Source organism: Leuciscus leuciscus (assembly GCF_965113295.1).
Source record: "Leuciscus leuciscus genome assembly, chromosome: 8".
Lineage (NCBI taxonomy): Eukaryota > Metazoa > Chordata > Actinopteri > Cypriniformes > Leuciscidae > Leuciscus > Leuciscus leuciscus.
In genome coordinates, this window is record NC_138732.1 from 20,864,453 (window position 1) to 20,886,633 (window position 22,181).

A 22,181-nucleotide genomic window follows, 5' to 3' on the forward strand; every position below is an offset into this window, starting at 1 on the left:
ATGAGTCATACTAGTATGGCAGCCTTCATAGAGAAGCCAGGACCAAGAACCACCCATGAACACATCTTATTCACTACATTACACAACGGCTGGTATGCAGAGCTTAACCTAAATCTGTATAGCACATGTTCATGATTAAACATTTCTAAAGGGACATTTTTACCTGCACTTTCAAACTTATTCTATATTGCAAAACTATAACAAAAAAATATTTATACATTTTTATTTACTTTGCTGCTTTTCATATGTACATTTGGCAGTACATCAATCCATTAGGATTATAACTATTACATTTAAAAGGAACACATACAAGGTGTTTTGAAAATCCAAGCCACCCTCTCAGGATGATTACCCAGACTGCATACATGAAAAATGCTACCCACTTTTGCAGCACATTTATTACATCAGAAGCACATCTGGACAGTTTTTACTGTCTCACGCTGTTCAAGGTGTAGCTTAAATTATGCATTTAAACCGGTCGGTCATCTTAGGACGACTTTCAGAATACTGGTCTTTTTCTCTCAATTACCCACATTAACAGTTGAGACCACTGCAGACCAACCATTATCTAAAGGTTAAGATGTGTAATTTTCATAAATTAAGCCATGCGAGAAATTGTTAACTTCAGTGTTTCACTCCCCAAAGTATTCTTGTTATATCTGTAATATACTAAGAGTTTGCTACGGTAAACTTAATTTCATGGGTTAAATCAGGCAAAGATTTCATCATAATATTTAAGTACTTTATTGCTAAATGAGTTGCACATGAAGAGAATGGGTTCAGAGTGTAATTTAGTGTCAACCTGTTTAACATACTAAACAAAAACAAAAAAATAAACACGTGAATAAAGAAAAATGGGACATGCATCATACTACACAGAAAACTAATCACTACAGAATGCTGTAGCATAACAATAAGGATAGACAATAGAAATAAGGGTTAGATATTAATCTTTCCATCTACTCAAACTAACATCTGGCAGTTTGTCTCAATAATACTTGAATATGTTCATAATTTTGAACAATATCATACAGTAAAAACCTAATTTTCTTTACAAAAAAAAAAGTACATCAGAACTTTATCCCTTATTTGAACCTAGAATATAACAAATCTTTAGATGAATTTTAACAGGAGGGACTTAATGAACAATGGCATGGAAGTGCTTTACATATAACTTGTCAACCATGACAATAAACCATAAATATTTTGTTCTTAATGACCATTCATCATTTTCCAGATGCTTTTTTCAACCAAAGTTACCTGCAATATACTAATACCAAGGATACTCTCACAGTGCTGTCGTCAGTCGCTACAAATTACTTTTCAAATCACTACATTATTTGGGATTGCTTATGTTGCACCTTTTATGACAGTAAGTAAAAGTTCAGGCAGTTATAAAGTGCCAATAATACATCAAGCCTAGAGTTTTCACAGTGGCCCATCTCCCCATTAACCATCCATGCTTGTACATAGCACACAGGCAACCTCTCAGTGGTTTCCTCCCGCGAGATCAAGCAGTGACCCTGCAGCCTCCTGAGCCTCTGCATCAAGCTGCAGTATCTCGACCGTCTCCAGGTCCAGCTCTGCATCTCCTGGAAGAACCAGGTACTGATATTGCTGGTACTGATAATAGTGTAACTCAATGTAACCGCTGTCTGACAATGGATCTTTCTCCGAATCGTCGCCAGCAACCTCTGTAAGCTCCACAGACTCCATGGGGACCAGCTCCTCATGATCTGGTATCAAAGAGCACGGCGGGTTTGAAGACAGAGAATCTAGATCTGAGAAACAGTGAGAAAGTGATGGAATTTAGAGAATTGTACCATATAGAACAGGACTGAATTTTGTGTGACAGTCACTCTGTGACTCTTCTATATGAAACTCACAGTTGCATCATTTTTTTTAAAGGGATAGATCACCCCAAAATTAAAATCTTGTTGTTACTTACTCACCCTCAAGTTGTTCCAAGCCTGTATGAGTTTCTTTCTTCTGTTGAACTCAAAAGATATTTTGAAGAATGTTTGTAACCAGACAGTTGATGGTAGCTATTGACTGTTATAGTAAAAAAACAACAAAAAAAAACATTATTTTTCTACAAACATTCTTCAAAGTATCTTCTTTTGAGTTCAACAGAAGAAAGAAACTCATACAGGCTTGGGACAACTTGAGGGTGAGTAAATGACAACATTTTAATTTTGGGGTAAACCATCCCTTTAAATAAATGTCTTTCATTCTCACAAAATAAAACCACACTAACTAATACCAATTACTGTACTATTGCATTATTATTTAATTATTAGTATATGGTAAAAGATGTGTGCAAATGAAGAGTAAACTGTTCGTTATGCGAGACATCTTAAGTGACCCTGTAGTAAAACAGCCTGACACAGAGAGGACGGCCATTATGTCAGTGGCTATAAGTTGCTAGGGTAATGTCTGGCTGTTACCAAGGCAACAGCTCACAAACATACCGTGTCTGGGAAAAGTGGATAAAGGCTAACAAACAAAAAAAAGTGCATGCGAGAGAAGCTAGCACTATATCATACACTACTATTTAAATTGATCAAAAGTGACAGTAAAGGCATTTATACTGTTACAAAAGATTTCTATTTCAAATAAATGCTGTTGAACTTTCTATTTATCAAAGAATCCTGAAAAAAGGGTATATTGCCCGCACAACTGGTTTCAACATTGATAATAAGCCATGTTTCTTGAGCAGCAAATCAGCATATTAGAATGATTTCTGAAGGATCGTGTGACACTGGAGACTGGAGTAATGATGCTGACAATTCAGATTTGCCATCACAGGAATAACCTACATTTTAAAATATATTCAAATAGAAAACAGTTATTTTAAATTGTAATAATATTTCACAATACAACTGTTTTTATTTTTTATAACATTTATACAGCTTTTGAACAGTAGTGTATATACTTGTAAACGTTTTTTTCTATTTAATATATTTTTTTATTATTAACCTCTATGGATGATATTCTAGGTGTTTTGGTCTCTTGTGCTGTAATTGATTGTTTGTTAGTATGACAAGCTAAGCAAAGACCAATTTTTAGCCATGGCTGGACACTAAACTAAACTACAATAATTGTGATTAAAAGAATAAGTGGTTAGTAGATTTTCATTAGAGTTAAGTTCAAAAGTTGTGTTGTGAACTTGTGACTGACCTGAAATTTCCATGGTCTCGCTCAAAATGTTCTGCCCATTATCAGTCGCCTCCAACCTGTTCAAAATGGAGGTCAAATATGCTTGTATCAGTATCATATATCAAAAATGAAAGAGTCATTTGTTCATCTGACATCACGCATATTAAATCAGATAATTCAATATTATGCATCATACAGGTGGTGTATTAAAAGAAAGCGAATCAAACTCACAAAACAGGCTTGTTCAACAAGTTGCTGTTGGTACGATGGCAATAATGTGTTTTCTTAAGAACTTCCAGAAGAGCTGGCCGATATTCTGGACAAACACGCCACAATGAGCCCTTTCCAACAGACTGTAAAACGATACAGGAATATTTGATTAAACAAATTAAGCAATCAATATGAGAAGAGATCAGAACATTCTGATTAATGTGTTTTGGATTTAAAGGGGTCTGACGCACCTGACTCTTGTCTCTATGTATTCGTTGGAAGCTCTTGCTCAAGGACAGGTTGTGTCGGACAGAGTTCCTCCATCCACCCGGAGCCTCTTTATAGTAGGGAAAGTTGTCGACAATCCACTCATAAATACCTTTCACAGGGAGTCTCTTCTCAGGCGAGTCTTCTATTGCCATGAAGATGAGACTGCTAAAAGAGTACGGGGGTTTGGCAGGGGAGGGAGGCAGCTGTTGGGCAGGAATGGGCTCGAAAGTCTGAGGCAGTGTCATGATTCTGGGCAGGGGCTGCAAGGGCAACAGGTTCCCTCTTTGATGCAACCAGCTGAGGCAGGTCAGGTCATCCTGGTCAGATACTGTGGAGGGACTGGGGCAGTGTGATCCTCCATATACCTGAGGTGTTGATGAAAAGTGAAGATAGGAGGCTGGGGTGGTTGGGGAGGAAGGGAGGGACGTAGGCAGAACAGCGGCAGGCTGTGGAAGAGAGGGGGATAGAGAAAGAGCTTCTGAATGATTTTGGGGGGAATGTAGAGGAGAATGGGGTGGCAGTGCTTGTGTGTCTTTCTCCATCTGTTTCCCAGCAGCAAGATACAGGTCCACACATTAACCTGTTGAACTGTAGAAACACACAAACATCTTAATATGAATGCACTGTACATATTATGTACACACGTGCAAGCATGTCCTTTAACATTTTTTCTTTCTCAAACCAAGCACACCGATTTAGAAATTGTTAAATAAATAAGAAAACAAACTTGAAGGTATTAAATTCAGGAAGGTAACTGTAAAAGTCATTGCCCTTCCACATAAGTATCTTTTTTTTTTTTTTACAGTAACGTTACTGAGTACACAAGCGAGTAAATCATTGAGCAAGGTTACGTAGTCATGCGAGAAATTACATATCATTCAACTGGTGCTAAACAAACACAGCCTAATTAATGCGAAATATATGAACAGGCTTTATGAAACATAAATAAAAATAGTTCGACTATTCTACCACAGAGAGCAAAGCCACATGTGACATGGTCTATACACCTGAGAAAATGGCGCAAGAATATTAAGTTACATTTAGAATAATTACCCAAGCATTCATGCTCGCGTGAACGCTTTATGTCAAGACAAAAGAGCGAAAACTTACCTAAATAACTGGGTATGAATTTATAGCATTCAATCTCCTATTCCTTTCTCTTATAAGTTGAAAGTTTCTGTCAAAGTGTTTAAATATCTGCAAAAGAAGCTGTTATGCCTCGCACTATCCCGTCCTGTCTGCGCTGTCCTTTCCCACGTTACCTTAGAAACCAGAAGGACGCTTTGCAGCCGGCGCGCCTCCTGCGCGACCCCTCCTTAAAGAGACAATCAGCTGGATGAAATAAAACGCGTTTGGTTTGATGTTTGCCGTTGGTACTTATCTATGCGATAGAAAAACATCGTTTGTAATTCTAACATTGTAGCAGGATTTTGCCCCAGAGTGTACAGCGCATGAACTGTCACAGCAAAAGTCAAGTATTTTAATTTTCAAGATGAAAACAGTTCTACACACCTCAAAGGCCTAAATTATGGACTTTATTTTGCTATAAAGAGGAAAACACTGCTATTCATGCACAGATAACCAGAAAAAGGGCACTTGAGTTGACCATGTGTTCACCAATTACACATCACACAAGAATCACAGCACTGGGCAGATTAGCATGCTTCTTAAAGGGATAGTTCACCCACATTTTTTTTCATTTAATCACCCTAATGTTTTTCCAACCCTGTATGAGTTTCTCTCTTCTGTTGAACACAAAAGATGATCTAAAGAATGTTTGTAACCAGACAGTTGACAGCACCCATTGACTTCCATAGTATTTATTTTCTTGGAAAAACATGAGGGTGACAAAATCTTAATTTTTGGCGAACTATCCCTTTAAAAAGAAGTCTGGATTTTGTGACACTAAAGCAGCATGGCAAAGTCACAAGAGCAGTCGAATGGTCATTTTCCCATTTTCTCCATGTGAAAATGGCAGAAAAACAGAATCCCGTAAAACTTTTAGATTATATTTTCAACAACTGATCTGCAGATGAAGCCAATATTGAAGATCATTCCACATAAATCCTCTGTGAAAAAACACAATCATGGTAAGTCACTTTTTTTTTTTTAACAATGCCAAAGTTTGAAGCCATCCCAGTCCAGCATTGTCATTTTATAAGTTCCTTCATAGTATAAATACTGTAGGTCATCTGACCAAATGAGCGGTGAGCCAGTAAATGATGATTGGCTGAAAGGCAGCAGATGCCACAGTTATGTACAAGCGAAAGCGGGGCTTGACACTCCCTCCTGCACCTATGGAGTCTGCTGAGATTGAAGAAAGGATCTTCATTTTTAGAGAACGAACCTGAAAAAAAAAATTCAAGAATGAAAAACTTAAATGCGTAAGCATCACTTTTAAACAAACTCCTAAACAAAACTCACAATAAAAAACATGAGGGCACAAGACGACCAAGCAAGAGCAACAAAGTAGCCATCACTGCCAAAGAGCAGTCCAGACAACACTGTTAAAATCATCCTGAAAGACAAAGACAAAAATAGTTTTTAATTCTATATAAAAAACACATAACCCAATTACAAACTAGGCTCTAATACAATATAATATCCAACAGAAACATACCCCACATATTTGTATCCACTGTAGGCAACAAGGTCAAATGTTGAGAGGTCTGTGTGAACGGTGAGTAAGTAAAGACTGAGCAACATGACTAGAACTTCAATAATGATCCACACCAGAGCTGTGCTTGCACACAAACCCAGAACCTCTGGACTGAACCTGAACACAGAGAAAACAAAGTATAAATCATATACATGTCATATGAAACATTTATGAATCCCATTTAATAGGGTCACATCAGTGAATGTCATAGGCTAGCTGACTAATTATTGTTATACAAATCCAACAGGATGTCTATAAAATGACACATCAGTGTGCTTCTCCTATGATAATCACCATTACTCACCGTTTCTGGATTCCTAAAGCCATTCCTGCCAGCAAAATGTAGGTGATAAAAGCCATTGCTAAATGAAAACAAAAAAGAATTTGATGAGGAATTCTACACTGAGCAGATAAATCAACTAATAATTGTATATAATAATTAATAACAACACTACAAATCTATAAATTCACCAATACACTGTTTCTGATCTTACTATTATGCATACTATATGTAAATATGTGACAACAGATGCAAATGCAATGTAAGCATAGTTTTGTTGTGCACTCTTAGGCCCGGTTTCACAAACAGGGCTTAGATTAAGCCAGGATTAGGCCTTAGTTCAATTATGGCATTTAAGTAGCTTTATAAGTTTAAAAAAACATTTCTACAAAACAATGGCACTGACATATTGAAAAAGATATATCAGTGCAAGTTGCTTTCAGTTAAAACAGCTCAAACAGTCTGGGACTAGGCAGTAAAACCGGGGGAATACGTCTTTAACAAAGCCTAGTACTCAAGGGAGCAGTAGAGTTCCCTTTAAATGTCTGTGCCATCAGGACTTGTAATTATGCGGGTAGCTAGCCAGTTATAAACATGTTTATAAAATCGAACTAACTCACAAAGATTCTCTTCAACTGCTGCTCTGCCATTACCCGAAAAAAGTGACCTGGCTGACTGGAGGGAGAATACTAGCCGTAGGAGGAGACAGTTTATGGAAATGTCCACCACATCAGCACTTGTGGTAATGCTGAGAACGCAGTGCATACTATGAATTGTGCTCTGACACACTTTTAGAGTGCAGTAATGCACAAAATTGAGCTTGAGCGTGCATTCAAATACTTGCTTAATGTTTGTTTTGGGCCTTAGAGAAACTCTAAAATTATTTTCAAGATGTTTAATAATTTATGTTGTACACATAGATCAGTGATTTTTCAGGTTGCTCAAAATGAATAATAAACATCAATTACTGGGTATGTAGAGGTCTGGAGCATTGACATCATGGCGTGGTGTGAGAGGAGTGTCCCTGTGGTAACGTACTTCCCAGTCCTGATGATATCAGAGTAAACATAAAAAAAAAAAGGAAAACATTATATTAAACATGTTCAAAGAAAGGCAAGACAAACCTTTCAAATAATTTTGCAATAATTTAGATTTAGGTGATGCAAGACAAGTTTGAAATTAATTTATGATAAAAGGACAAAATAGTAAAACTGATTAAATAAACTTTGTGCTCCATTTAAAATGTTTTAGCTTTAAGAATATATAGAGACAAAATAGTGTATAGCAAAGTAGTAATTCTGATTCAAATGAGAAAATAATGTTAATAAACATTAATTATCTCTTTGATTTAATAATTAACATTTTACCTGATGCGTGTATGGGAAAAGGAGAATCATCAGTTTCTTCATGACATATTTGGTATCAACTGCAAATAAATTCTTCAACTTGTTCACTGGCATGAATCGGTTAATCTGCAGAAGAGATTACAGGGTGGACAAAAATAATAATAATAATCAACTACACAAATCAAATTAATTAACATTTTTGAGAAGCCAGATGCAATGCATGATTGATATCTATAGTTAGATCAGTTGTTTTCACACATTATCATAACATATCAGTGTGTACCTCCCAAGTCAAACATGGCATCTCACCTCTTTGTTCACAATATCCTTGCCTTGATTGGCAAGTGATGAGCCATACATCATGGCAGCATTGGCCATCGGATCTGCAAAGAGGTTGCCCACTCCAGGCTCTTGACCACCCGCTGACACTTCAGCCATATTATAACCTGAACTGTAGTAGTTCTGATTGTTCATTGGAGGAGGCCCAGAACTGGTGTCATCAAAAAGAAGTGGACCCCCACTGGGTGGAGATGCTCTGGCTCTGGGTTTTGCTGCATGGAGAAAAACAATTATTTGTATTAATTTTTTTGTACGATGAGAAATTACGGATAAAGCAACATCCCCTTTGCAGAACATCCCTCTTTCCATTTAATTTTTTTTACTATGACCTGTGGTATAAAAGCAGTCCATACTAATTACATGTGATGTGGCAAAGAGTTCACCCAGCACGTCATCAAACTAAGATATCTAATTAGTTTAAGATAACTAATCAGTTACTCTACAGTCTGCACTGTACTTTGGTGCCAAACTGCACGTGATGTATTCATTACAGACTTTGCTGATTTTAAAGTACAGTATGTAACGTTAGTTGTCCACGTATGTCAAAGAACAACAATCTTTTGCCACGTTCTTTCATACGTACTTGCCCGGTGTCCATGCTGTTGAAAATCCATCTTCTCTCCTGCTTTGAATTCCAAAAAATAATTTGATCAGCTTCACCAGAAAAAAACCTGCAATCTAAGCGATTAAAGTCTCCCCACTAAAATGTTGCATCTGATGTCAGCATCAGACAAGTAATAATATACTAGCTTGCTATGTTGCTAATCTGAAAGATGACTAACAAAACATGTCCGATTAATCTTGAATGTGATACCAAAATGATTACAAATACATGTATCTTCATGCGGATACAAACGACTGGTAGTCACGTATAATATAAGTTTGAAATATTGTTTTTTTAAATAAGTTCTCATGTTAGCTTATACTCACAGATACGCCTTCACCCTATAACACCCTCCTCGCTTCGCTTCTCATTGGCTGATGACAAATGTGCCTGCGTGGCAGAGATGAAAAACATCACAATTTCATTGGTTAGAATGACGGTTGCGTGGACTGAAGTTCTTGCATTTTGATTGGCTGCAAACAAAGCAATCAAAAAGGTAGTAGCGCTGCGTAGTACTAGGCAACCGAAAGGAAAATACATTTACCTCCCCCCCCCCTCCTTTTCTCTTTTTTTTCTTTTTCTTTTTCTTTTTCTTTTACTGTCTATGATTTTAACACAGTAAATCAGTTGCATATATTAAGCTTCATCCCTTTTTATTTCTTACATTTTCTTATACGTTTAATTAAATGTGTAAAAGGACCATGGCTCAATGAATATTTAAATATAATAAACTAATATTTTTTTTTTTTAAATACAAAATAAAATAATGGTCTCACTCAGTAGGGGTTAGCTAGAAAGCTGGGACCAAATGTTGGTCTGTAGTTATTGATAAAATAGTTTATTAAACATATCTAAACGCTCTCATAACAAATACATGTGATTTGTGCTTCTGATACTTAAAAAGAATCATAGGTCATTTGATTTGTAGAGCCACACTGATAATTTTTTTTTTTAATTGGTGACATTTAATTGTCAGTATTCTCATAAAAGTGTCAAATTACAACTTCATAAAAACACAGCTTCAACTTTTATGCAGGAAAATTCAAGTCTCATGAGTATCATGATAATAATATAGCCTATATTGAACAGATATTTAACTGATTTGGACATAAAGAGAGAGATTATCTTAAAGATATAACCGCCACATTGTCCTTTTTCATGTTTCACTGTTTTTTGCAGTCATGAAGTTGAGACACCCCGAATATATTTGTTGTAATAGGCCAAACAATTGAACAATTTAGAATCTTTTATGGCCTTTCTCTTATGATGAAATGATGCGTAATTTATTAAATTCATGTCTTTAATGTCACATTTAAAGTCAATTACTATGAGAATGGAAATCATTTAAATAAAAGCATTCATACATCATAATAAGCAATAATTACACCTAAGTGTGTGAGAAATAATAAGCTTTTTTTAAATTTTATTATTTATTTATTTTTATCTGGTAAACTGTAAAATTATCTAGTATAATGCTGGTAAGATTTTTTTGATAAATGAAAGAATAGCAACATATTTGGTTGGATACGTGTAATAACTGGCATTGGGGAGTGCCCTTAATTTCTTAGTGTCCAGAACTTCAACATACGTAAATAGCTTGCATCAGTACCAAGCCTTGGGTAATATCACATCCTATCTCACTGGGCAAGAAGCACCTTGCCTGCATGTTGAGGCATGTTGCAGAGAGTTGCAAAAGGGGTGTGTCATCACAGCATTCCATTCTGCTTATGTCATAATTCACTTAATGAGGCACTAACACTCCTGGAATATACTCTGGAAACAACCAGATTTGGCCAGAAGAAATCTGAAGGGGGGGGGGGGATACAATATCTCCTGCAGCCATGTGGTTTCATTTTTACAAACATTTCCTTTGGCACAATCAGATCAGTGCATTGTAAGAGTCCAAAATGAGTCATAATGATGCTGAAAATTATGCTCATATGCTTTGAAAAGTGGTCATAAACAACAATGACTGTATTTGAATGGTAATAAAAATAAAACTTAAAATAAAAAAAGATTTTTTGTGTGTTTTCACAAAAAACAAGAAAAACATATTTACAGTATGTAGAAATTGGCACTGTAAATTCAGGAAGTACGAATGATGTCAGAGGGACCAGGATAAGAACTTAACTAGGTCAAAAATGCCACCAAATGTATAAAAATTACCCAAGCAAATATTTTTCTGACACTGATGTGAACATTGTAACAGGAATTGGACTGAGTGAGAGCAACTTACATAAAAAAAGGCTTGGTTCAAGTAGCCTTTCTTCTATGATTGTAAAATATTTGCGCTCAAAATAAACCAGATTGCAGGTCTACGGTGAACTGCCCAATAATTTGTGGTTTTCAAAAGAGAGAAGGAAAGGTCATGAATCAAGATTTCACTCCCTGACACCATGAATCATTTTCCCTTTCACTGCTGTAAGGATGATTCAGCTAAATGGTGAAAAGCAGTGAAAATTGTTTCATGACACTTCATTCATTCATAGCATTCATTCAGTGTATAGTGCTTTAAAGTGGTCTCTCCACAGGAACGTGCTGAAACCTCAGTGTACACACACGACTTCCCTTGTGGAAGATCAACCACTCTCTTAACATTTACTCATCGGAAGAGTACGTGATCTGGTGTGTGTGACCAATTAAACGTAGACCACACACTGCTTACTAAGTGTTAACATAACCCCGCATGCTAGTTCAGGAAAAACATTCTGAATAGATGTATAAACTAAAAAACTAAATTATAAAAAACTAAAGTTGCTGTAAAAAGCTCAAGTTTCGGTTTAGAGATGAGAGCGCATATCACTAGCAGAAGGAGTTCCCGGAAAAATCCAAATATGGTCATATACGTATTCTTCCATGTGACCGTACGTCATTCATAAGACCGGCTGCACCATTTCCCGTAAGTTGGGAGGGGCGCAAACTGTACGGCTCTTGATCACATATTTATTCTCGTGAACACTTGGAACCACCAGTCTGGCAGAAAAACAGAACTGTATTATATATATGCTGAAACTTTATTTTCTTTTTACATTTTATTCTATCGCTGTATGCAATATGAAAATTTTGAACGTTGACAGAAACTTCTAGACTCCCCCAGATATTTCGTGGTGGATTCTACCGCTTTCCCGCAATAAGGTGGATTTTTAACTTGCTTTTGAATTTCGCGTGAACTGTCAGTGATATAAGTAGGAGGAACCTTTTCGGGAAGCAGATCCAGAAAAGAAAGCAGCAACACAGAGTTTCACGGACTTAGACAACAGTTTTCCTTGGATTACTAAAGAGTAAACGGCATACATGTACAACTACGGAAACTTGGGCAGAGGAATCGACCGGACCTTCCCAGATAGCAGCTCTGGATCAGGCTCGAGCTCTGCATCTCTCACTACAACCACTGTCACAACTCAACAACAACACCACCACCATCAACAACAACAGCAACAACAACAGGTAAGCGTCTTTTATATCTTATCTAACAAGATAATATGTTTTACTCTTTCAGGAATTTAAGATTTCAAAACAGTTTCAGTTAACATTTAAGCAAGTAACGTTAGGTTAAATATAACCAAGTATATAATAACTGACAGTTACAGTACCATTTTCATTGTTCATTAAAGATATATTAACGTTACCTCAGTGATATTTTAAAACTAACATATCATTATACTTGAAATGCTTGACATATTATTTATTTTAATTAGAAATTAGTTGTAATTCATATTCATGAAGTAACGTTAGTCTGGCATGTTTGAATTGTCATGAAACATTTAATTCCATACGTTTTAAATATCTTTGTGGACCCCCTGGAGTACAATTAGAATCCCTGGTTTAAATTATATTGACCAAATAAGAGCATAACTTACAGTAGTGAAGTAATGATATTATCAAAAATGTTATTATCTTTATAAGTGTGATTGCCTATTCAGGTTGGTGTGTTAATATCTGGGTGTTTCTGCAAATACAACAACAATGGGTTTTTTGCGTCATAATGAGATCTAATAAAGTCTCCTCCTTAAATCTCTGATGCCAATGCCTTGGTAACTTATAATATATTATCTGTGTCTCCTGTACTTTAAAGCAGAAGTATTCTGTGGCAGGATCCAGTCAGTTTGTGCCCAGTCTTAATGCTATAACTTCAAACCAGGACCTTCAATGGATGCTTCAGCCCTCCCTTCTGGGCACCCCGGGGCCATCCAGGGCACTTCGACCATCTTACCCACTGCCACCAAGAATCCCATCTATGAATCCTCAACTTACTCTATCACATCTATCCCGGCCAGGTGTTATTAGAGCAGCTACAGCTGTCGGCAGCTCAACAAGAAGCAGAAATAATGAGCATGTAAGTTTAATTGTCGGTCTGTCTACGTGATGAGTCATGATGGGAGACTGTGACAGCATGGTTGGTCACCATGTTCACCTGTCATCCTCTCCATTTTTGTCAGTGGTCTTGGCCAAAACCAAATCCAAACCCAGTCATGCGTGTATTCTAAATCAAAGAGTGGAAGACACAGATTGTGTAATATCCTGTTGTGAGTCTGTAGTGTGTATGTGTGATCTGTGACCGTGTTTGCCTATACATATAGGGTGTGAATCTCATTTGGGCTTATTGAAGAGTGTGAACTATGTATTGAGCTGTAAAAGTATGTTTGAATAAGACTCTTAAATACTTATGATTTTATAATATTCTAGATACTAGACAGCATCTACCGAAGATGAATCGCAGAGATGCTCGTTCAATATTAACTCATGAAATCCTTCTTGACTCATGCATCCAAGTCTTGAGTATGGCAGGGTGAGACTGAAATATTGAGACAGGAAATGGGATATCATGTGATTCACTGGAGTAAAGGAATATGACTCATTCCTGAGTCACTAGGGTGTTTGCAGGTGATTCATCAATACAAGGACAGGAAACTGCAAATGATGCTCACAAAAGAAAGACAGCGAGTCAATATAAATAGATTCATAATAGAGCATTTACAGAGATGAAAATTGTCATTTTGCCTTAGAATGTAAGGTAGTTGATGATTTTTGAAATATAATTAAAAATCTCATCCCCTAGATGGCAGTATTTCCACAAGTTTAACAACTATAAAAATTGAGTTGACCATGGTTCCAATTAGACACAAAGTTTTATAATTATATTAATTTTTTATGATTTATATATATATATATATATTTTTATATATTATTATTATTACTATTATCAATTATTATTTGTTTTTTATTTATTTATTTTTTACATTTCCTACCTGTGTACAATGTCAAACTACCTCATGAAAATGAATTTATTTACATGTTTCTTACATTTGCTTTACTTTCTTACTCCAGCTATCCACTGAGGAACTTGAGCGCCGTAGAATTAGAAGGGAACGTAACAAAATGGCGGCGGCTAAGTGCAGGAATCGTCGACGCGAACTGACTGACACATTGCAAAATGTAAGTTCATTTAGCTTCATTTGACATTTCCTTTCATTTGAAATGTCTTTGTATTTCTTGGACCCAAACACTGAACGTTTCAACTTTTCACAGCAAACTGACCAGTTAGAGGATGAAAAATCACGTCTGCAGAAGGAGATTGCAGAGCTTCAGAAGCAAAAAGAAAAGCTTGAGTTGGTCTTCGAGGCCCATAAACCCATCTGCAAAGTCCAGGACTCGGACTCGGACTCTGACTCCAACAATGACCTCCCATCACTGAGTGGAATCAAGATTGAGCCTGCGGATCCTGATCTTCCTGGACCCTCTGGAGAATCAAAGAGTTACACCAAGTCTAAAAAACCCAAACCCAAAATTACCATCCCACCTCCAGCTTCAGCCTCCACTGTTACCAGCGTACCTCTAGAATCAGAGTCTCTTCATACTCCTATCCTCATCTCCACTCCATCTCTGACTCCCTTTACTGCCAGCCTGGTCTTCAGCTACCCATCTTCAATGGATACCAGCTCAGTGACTTCATCCCAAGCCCTCAGTCTTGCCCCCTCTCAACACGGTACCAGCCAGCCTTCTCGTAACCCTCAGCCGTGTGGTGTCGCTCATCGCCGCAGCAGCAGCAGTGGGGATCAGTCAGATCATTCTCTCAACTCACCAACCATCCTTACCCTTTGATTTCTCAACGTGTTCATGACTTCCAAAAGTGTCCTTACTACTACACGCAAGCATAAGCAAGTACGGCATGTGTTATGCTTTTACCTGTGTATTCTGTTTACCTTTATTAATGGCTATTATCAAGTCACTTAAATGTATTATAAGAATACAGAAGCACGAGTTAAAGGTGATGTGTGTAACGGTTTTGACGGTGAAACGCTTTCCCCTGTCCCAGCTTAATAAGGAGACACAACTATGCCATTCGTTGGCTGATCAGTAAAACTGGCTAAACCAGGGGCATCTGTTTGTCCAACCCATAACAGACAGTGTGATTTGTTTCGGAAAACGGTTTGAAAATGGTCTTTATTTTTGCCATTTCAGTTGGTGAAAGAAATAGTGGCGCAGAAATTACACACTTCACCTTATGCATGTGTAGTGCAAAACGAGAGGTAAAGCATCTTTCATATGAAGTAGACTGAAATCATCACAGCACATACTGTATTTATATATATATATATACTGTATATAACACTGAAAAGAAAACTGACTGACATTAAAGCCCATAACGTTTGACTGTAGTGGCATTAATGATAATATTATTGATATATATTCATTTATTTTAACTACAGATTTAGTATATCATTGACGGTACTGTCGCACTTAAATATCTGGCCAACTAGCAAGTTTCTGTGAGAGTTAGTGAGAGCACAACCATTATGCCTTTCAGGAAGGGATGTTTAAAGACATTTTTAAAGAGTGTCTATTAAGTTATTTATTAGTATGTTCATTTTAGAAATGTTATGGTTTCAATTGATGGATCTGAATTTGTATTGGTAACTGTCTTGCTGTGCACGTTTGTGGATATACACAGCCAGTGTAATGCTATTTCTTTGTCATGTCATTTTATGTTTTTAACCTTGGTTTTAAGAAACATAATGTTATAATAACAGTGTGTGCTGAATAAGCTAGTTTTAAAGAAACTGAAGGGATGCAGCCCACCTGGTTCTTTACATACAATGTCTGCAACACCACATCTCAACACTGAGAATGTACACTTCAATGACCGGTTTACTGTTACACTGGTTAAATTATATTTGAACTTCACTGAACACTTCAGTGGCTACACTACAGTGGGTTTTCCCTACAAGTACAAAAGTGAATGATTCACAGGCCAGTAGAAGTAAATTATTAAGATGGACTCTTTATACTGTATTGGATAAGATTCTACTATTGCTTGAACACATATAGTTTTGTATTTATTTTTGAAAACAAGATATTTTTTTAAATACTTTTTACTGGAAACATGTTGCATGCTGTTTAACATCAAATAAACAATTACTGAAAATATGTGCTGCTATTGGGAATACTACACAATATTATGACTTCTGAGATGTTGTTCTGAGATGTAAAATAATAGTGCCTTGAAATTAGGAATTCCATTTATTTCTATTCTGTATGAAAAAACTGTTTAAGTTTTGCCCCTTCAAAAGTGTATTTGTAGCTGTAATGTTATATCAGGGGGCACACGGATATAAGCAATGAAGTAAATGCTTAGTAAGTTACATAATGGAAAGTGAGCAGGGGTGTGAGGAGGGGTTAAGCGCGCAGTTTCCTAATAGGATGTCAAAAAAAGTTCAATGAGTCACAAACACATTTGCCTCTGAACTGGAAACAATTGTTAAACACCCTCCTCTAACAGTGTTGATCTTAATGTGATGTTTTGAAAGAATAAAAAAAGAATCAAATTTCTACTCAGGACAAACTTTGTGTTTTCTTTTTTCGTGTCATCTGCATGCTTGTGGTTATGGGAAAAAACCATGTGCTCTGCATGACAAGTGTGCGAGGATTATTAAAATAAAAAATTATCATCACACTTAAAAAGAGGGTTTTCACATCCATAGAAGAAGAATTATTTGTTCTCTCTTCTAAGTGTGAAAAATGTTTTAACAAATCTGAAGAACTTTTTTCCACTATAAAAGGACCTTCAGTGCAATGGAAAGATTCAACTGATGTTAAAGTTTCTTCATGGAACAATTAAGAACCTTTATTTTTAAGAGTGCAATTAATAGCCTATGGTGACAAAAATATGGAAAATACATTAAAAACAATTAAAGATGAATAGTCTGGATAAACAAAAGTGAGAAAGTAAAAGAGCGCGCGTATGAGGTAAAAACATCATAAATACAGAGAGCATATTAAATAAACATGGCGACCCTATTTCCTCCACACTGCGTCCTCTGTTATCGCTCGGATTTCAAGTGAGTCACTTAGAGGGGACATGAGAACATATGATTGAGATAATGAAGAGTTTGTACTGAATGAACCGGCGAACACATGTTCTGTTGAAAGGACCTCTGTATGCCAGTCACAGTGAAAGTATTTCTGGCTCCGGTGCTGCTGTGCAAACAGCATGCCAAAAATAAAACAGTGAAACATCAATAAATTAAGGCCTGAGCTACAGCATGACTACGGCCTCGTTAAGCCATGACTGGGAAAATGTCATTATATGCTTTAATACAATATATATATCTTTTTTTGTTTGTTTTTGGAAGTATGAGGAAAAAAAGATCAGAACAGGACATGGTGTGTCAGTCAAGTGTATTTAAAGCTATCTCAATTACTATGAGCATAGCCTGAAACAAAGCAAATGCTAACCAATCAGAGAGCTGGGTCTTGTAGCTATAAAACTGAAGTCATTGAAATAATACTGATCATATATTTGGAATAAAAACATGTACAACAGAACAATCCTAGGTAGGAGGGGTCTTGTAGAATGCAGCAAATATAACAAAAATGATATATATATAGCACAATAATTTTAAAACTACATTTCTGTCAATGTTTTCCCCTCCAAACATCAGTGTCAATTCAGCATGTATTAATTAAAGTATTGTCAAAGCAACAACTGAACACAAAAAGCTTTGTACAGTACAGCTATAGTTAAAGTGGGGTTAATGCAAAAGAAAGTTCATTTTGGATTCAGTGCAGAGCACAGTAACACTGTTTAGTGGAGCACACGTCACTACATCTAGTGAATTATACTGTCCAGTTCAAAATAAACAAGAAATAACAATCTCATACTGTAGAAAAGTGGTCTAGTAACATGTGCATTTCCAGTGAATCATTCTTGGGCCTCCGCAATAGCGAAACAGCCATATTATTTCACAAAAAATCTGATCTGCTTACAATGGAGGCTTTGCTTTGCACAATCATTTGATACTACCAGTTCCTCTCCATTGTTGAAAATGATTCAGTGCTTTTTGTAAATGATCTCAAACAGATCATTGTAGTATATGGCTCTAATCAGTAAAAATGTGAATCTCTAAAGATTGAAGATTCATTGCAGCCCTGTCATAGTGCATCATAGGAGAAACATCAGCCCGTGAACAGATCAGTGCACAGTAAAACCTGGTAAAAGTTAGCAGTTTCTCCCAATGTTGTTTAAAATGTCAACCCCAAAACTAAATCCTAATTTGCCCCTATCTACAACCCCTGTAAGAGATGAGAGGAAACATTCCAGCAACACTTGGAAAAACATACATTCAAATAATGCTACTAATACGATAAATAGGCCTGCAGGAAAATGTTAAGATTTTGAAACATGGTGGATGGGTTCTAGAAAGTTCAAGCCGGTAGGCCGTCTCAGACCAGAATTAGACCAGTTTGTCATATCATTTTAAGGTGGTCCAGATGGTTTTTGACTAGCTTAGACCACCAAGAAACCGGCCACCATGTTCAGAAACACAGCTACCAGCTTAAGGGGAAAGTGATGATTTACTCTAATTCATTCCATACCTGTATGACATTCTTTCTTCTGCAGAAAACAAAAGATATTATGAAAATGCTTATGTTTCTGTCCATACAGGGATTCCCAAACATTTTTGTCAGCTGAAAAACTTTGCCCTAAAATATTTTTTTATTTTGTCTTATTTTAAAATTATTATTATTTTTATTATTTAATTATTAGCTTTCATGAACCCCTTGCAGTTCCCTCACAAACCCCCAGTTTGTGAAGCCTGTACGATAAAAGTCAATGGGGTCCAATTCTGTTTTGGACACCTATGAGTTTTATTTTATGAATAAAAACAGTTCTTCGAAATAAATATCTTCACAATATCATCATTTGTGTTCTGCAGAAGAAAGACAGTCTACAGGTTTGGAATGACATGAGGGTGAGTAAATGAACACAGATTTTGCATTTTTGTGTAAACTATTTCTTAAAGATGGATTTTCCAGCAGGAGGACAGGTTTAGAAAGAAAAGGCTGTCATTTTAAAGCTTAAAAATAATTCTGTTTTGCCTGGCACCCAATAATTTCCCTCAAGTTTTAAAGGTCTGCCAACTATAAAATGTTAATCAATGAAATATAGAGAAACTGTACTAATGGCATCAAAAGGCCATGAGTAAACTAGCCTACTGAAGTCCTGGTCTATTTTTTTCACTGAAATCTGAGATGTCATTGCCAGAAAATGTAAACTACTTTTGAAGACAAAAAGTCTGTCTCAGCATCAAGAGAGAAGGTTAAGTAATATGGCTCTGCTCCTCTCCTTCAGTCATCTGGTGAACACACCAAGTGCAGCTGGTCTGGACTGCCAACACTCCCGGTGCTGGAGCTCCCGTCACCCACATCCCGGGCCACCATACAAGGTATGTTGAGATCCGTGGAGCCACCCGGGCTGGAATCACTTCTGCTCACGCACTCTTCCTCAAGCACCAAACAAAGTTCCTTCAGATCCAGATTCTCCTTCACCAGACCGTCCTGCATCCGCTCCAGGTCGGCGAGTTTCTTGAGGTATCCGCCGAGGTCCTCGCGCATCACTTTGGCCGCGTGATGGCCGAATAGTTGCCACTCACGCGCGAGCTTCTTCACTTTCAGACGGTCGTCGTCCAGAAAGCAGCATAAATCCCGAAGTTCCTGGTTCTCCTCTTGCAGCCGCTGGTTGATGACTTTGAGTTCCCTGATTTCAAGCAGATGTCCCTGCAGTTGTTTATTGACCTCCTTTATTAATCGGCCGCGCTGTATGAGAGCGGACATCTTATCCGATTCTTCTTTGCGGAGTCGATTCACCAGCTCTTCCTTAGAACAAGTCAGCAAGTCTTCATCGGACATCTTTGACAGCTCCCGGTTCAATATTTCACTGTCGCTCCCCATATTGTACACAAATTCACCATCAATTGATATTACAGCGGTTAAACTACAAATTAAGTCTTACGAGGCACATGAGATGTCTGTCACTGTAAATGAATCGCAACATTCCTCACCCAGGCACGAAGAAAACGGCCATTTCCTCTTCGGTCCGATATTTATAACCTACAATAAGGGAAAATCACAGTTCTTATATGCAAACAGGCTGGTCTTTGGCCATGTTTAACGATTACAACAACAAGCTCATCCCGATTGAAACACACTGAACAGGCCTAACGTTACCTCTCTCTCCTCGGTGTTTTAAATCGTATTTGGCAGCATTAATTTCTCAGTATTTGGCTTCTGGGAAGCACTGACGCTCAATCGCGTTTGTTCCTGCTCCTCGGGATGGGATGAGAGGTCAACAGAGAGGTTTAAAATAATCCCCGTGTAGCATCTCTTCTCTTCTGTATTATCAGGGATCACAATGTCCGTCCGCATCCGTCTCTCTCTCTCTCTCTCTCTCTCTCTCTCTCTCTCTCTCTCTCACTCTCTCTCTCTCTCTCTCCGCCCTAACTTCCACTCATTCCAGTGCAATCCACGGCATAACCACGTTATCATTTACTGTTTAAATGAGCAAGACATCCAATCGCTAGCGTTCCTAAAACGCGTTATAAATATGAAAAATAAATAAATAGATCAGAGTCAAAATGTAGGACAGGCTGGTTACACTAGTGCTGCGTGCGATTGGTCGGTTTTTACCAAAAAACTATGCCGGATAATCCGAATCAACGAGGTTGAAATGTATAGAGGCAGCCTGCGGGTTTACTTCGTGGTGATTCCTGAGGAATTCGCTGAGATGTTCCTTGAGATTACAGTGTTTCCTTTGGCGGTGGTGGAGGCAGTGAATTTCCCCATCTCCTCCTCTCCTCCCCCTGTTCTCTTCACCCCCTCCCCTCTTCCCTTACCGTAAAATCTGCACTGTCTCCTGGCTAGTGAGAGAGTTTCCCTCTCACAGCTGTTTCTAATGTCTAAAGCTTCATGATACTCCTACCACTGAAGATATACTGTATTTCAAAGGCTATTAATACAAGTTTATGTTGAAATATCTCTGGATGAGGTCTTCCCACTGCGCCGATGAGACTGCATGCACACGGGACACACAAAACTAACGGAAAGGGTGACAAAAGGTTTTTCTCTACTTTAAGCCATGGTATTTAGCCACATCCTTCCTCCCCGCTCTCCAGCACAATTGCTCGCACGAGGACATAACAATGTGGGTGTTAACCAGGGCCAGGGGTGAGAGGGGGGTTGCTGGAGTGAAAATGGAAACAGGCCACACTTTCGGATAAACGAGCGGGAGGGGTGAACAAAGGCATGCAAGACAATAGGGGAGAGGTGCAGAATAATAAGGACATGTCAAAAACACGCTTACGCTCCTTTGGTGGATTCAGTTAATTAATTGCAGTTTGGGTGCAAGGAAAACATTTAGATTTATGTTGCCTAAACTGCTGTGCATGGGATTAAAAAGTAGCCTATACATATTTAACATTATTGTAATGAAATATTCAATAATAAGCTGGTAATGATGGTATGGTTATAGGCTACTTGGAAACATACTGAAAGCAGAGAATATGTCTTTGTTAGTCTAATCTTCTTCTTGGAAATGTAAGAAACTATTTGCAACTAAGCACTCCTGTTTTAAAAATGTGTTTTTACTATTTGTTTCCAAACCTGTTCCAACCATCCATGAAGTGTGTGCTCTTCAGTCTCCTCCACTCACCGGTCATAGTCTCCTCCCAAGCTACCTGGTAAAAGGAAATTACTTTGTTATTCACTATTATCAATCATCAATGACTCTTTATTCACCTCGCTATTCACCTACTTCATCTGTGCGTTTTATCTGTCCAATAAATACCTGTTTGATGATAATCCTGTCTCTGAGTCTGGTATTTCATTATAATAATACATCAGATCATGTTCTCATATAAAATCATCTTATAAATGTTATTTCCCTGTCTATTTACGATTCAAAATACATTTTAAAATGTTGAGGGATTTTGGTGAACTAGGGAATGTGAACGTTTTAATGTGGTTTCTTTGTTTACC

The 22,181-nt window shown here is 37.3% G+C and overlaps 4 protein-coding genes across 11 annotated transcripts; 1 reads left to right on the forward strand and 3 right to left on the reverse strand.

Moving 5' to 3' along the window:
- Positions 1 to 728: 728 nt before the first annotated feature.
- LOC309505257 (forkhead box protein N3-like) lies at positions 729 to 5,037 on the reverse strand. Of its 3 annotated transcripts, none has more exons than XM_082178640.1 (5): positions 4,902 to 5,037; positions 3,621 to 4,227; positions 3,391 to 3,512; positions 3,181 to 3,236; positions 729 to 1,781 (listed from the first exon to the last, which is right to left on the reverse strand). In XM_082178640.1, exons 2-5 carry the CDS (start codon positions 4,179 to 4,181, stop codon positions 1,489 to 1,491), a joined length of 1,032 nt encoding a protein of 343 aa, XP_082034766.1. In that variant the 5' UTR covers positions 4,182 to 4,227; positions 4,902 to 5,037; the 3' UTR covers positions 729 to 1,488. The 3 variants fall into 3 exon arrangements, with proteins under 3 accessions (XP_082034766.1, XP_082034765.1, XP_082034767.1); XM_082178639.1 differs by having other exon boundaries at positions 4,750 to 4,952; XM_082178641.1 differs by adding an exon at positions 1,953 to 2,052 and having other exon boundaries at positions 1,660 to 1,781; positions 3,621 to 4,952.
- A 117-nt stretch (positions 5,038 to 5,154) lies between these two features.
- Positions 5,155 to 9,266, reverse strand: yif1a (Yip1 interacting factor homolog A). Of its 3 annotated transcripts, none has more exons than XM_082178643.1 (9): positions 9,194 to 9,266; positions 8,847 to 8,888; positions 8,234 to 8,475; positions 7,946 to 8,050; positions 7,547 to 7,625; positions 6,603 to 6,660; positions 6,260 to 6,415; positions 6,064 to 6,157; positions 5,155 to 5,986 (listed from the first exon to the last, which is right to left on the reverse strand). In XM_082178643.1, exons 2-9 carry the CDS (start codon positions 8,875 to 8,877, stop codon positions 5,828 to 5,830), a joined length of 924 nt encoding a protein of 307 aa, XP_082034769.1. In that variant the 5' UTR covers positions 8,878 to 8,888; positions 9,194 to 9,266; the 3' UTR covers positions 5,155 to 5,827. The 3 variants fall into 3 exon arrangements, with proteins under 3 accessions (XP_082034769.1, XP_082034770.1, XP_082034771.1); XM_082178644.1 differs by having other exon boundaries at positions 8,847 to 8,885; positions 9,194 to 9,250; XM_082178645.1 differs by lacking the exon at positions 9,194 to 9,266 and having other exon boundaries at positions 8,851 to 9,187.
- Positions 9,267 to 11,799: 2,533 nt separating this feature from the next.
- fosl1a (FOS like 1, AP-1 transcription factor subunit a) lies at positions 11,800 to 16,710 on the forward strand. 4 transcript variants are annotated; one of them, XM_082178623.1, is made up of 4 exons: positions 11,800 to 12,320; positions 12,946 to 13,203; positions 14,196 to 14,303; positions 14,397 to 16,710. In XM_082178623.1, the coding sequence occupies exons 1-4, from the start codon at positions 12,162 to 12,164 to the stop codon at positions 14,967 to 14,969; spliced, it is 1,098 nt and encodes a 365-aa protein (XP_082034749.1). In that variant the 5' UTR covers positions 11,800 to 12,161; the 3' UTR covers positions 14,970 to 16,710. The 4 variants fall into 4 exon arrangements, with proteins under 4 accessions (XP_082034749.1, XP_082034750.1, XP_082034751.1 ...); XM_082178624.1 differs by having other exon boundaries at positions 11,800 to 12,314; positions 12,943 to 13,203; XM_082178625.1 differs by having other exon boundaries at positions 11,800 to 12,314.
- An 819-nt stretch (positions 16,711 to 17,529) lies between these two features.
- Positions 17,530 to 21,220, reverse strand: ccdc85b (coiled-coil domain containing 85B). The gene is made up of 2 exons (XM_082178647.1): positions 20,376 to 21,220; positions 17,530 to 20,258 (listed from the first exon to the last, which is right to left on the reverse strand). Exon 2 carries the CDS (start codon positions 20,097 to 20,099, stop codon positions 19,497 to 19,499), a length of 603 nt encoding a protein of 200 aa, XP_082034773.1. The 5' UTR covers positions 20,100 to 20,258; positions 20,376 to 21,220; the 3' UTR covers positions 17,530 to 19,496.
- Between the last annotated feature and the right edge of the window lie 961 nt (positions 21,221 to 22,181).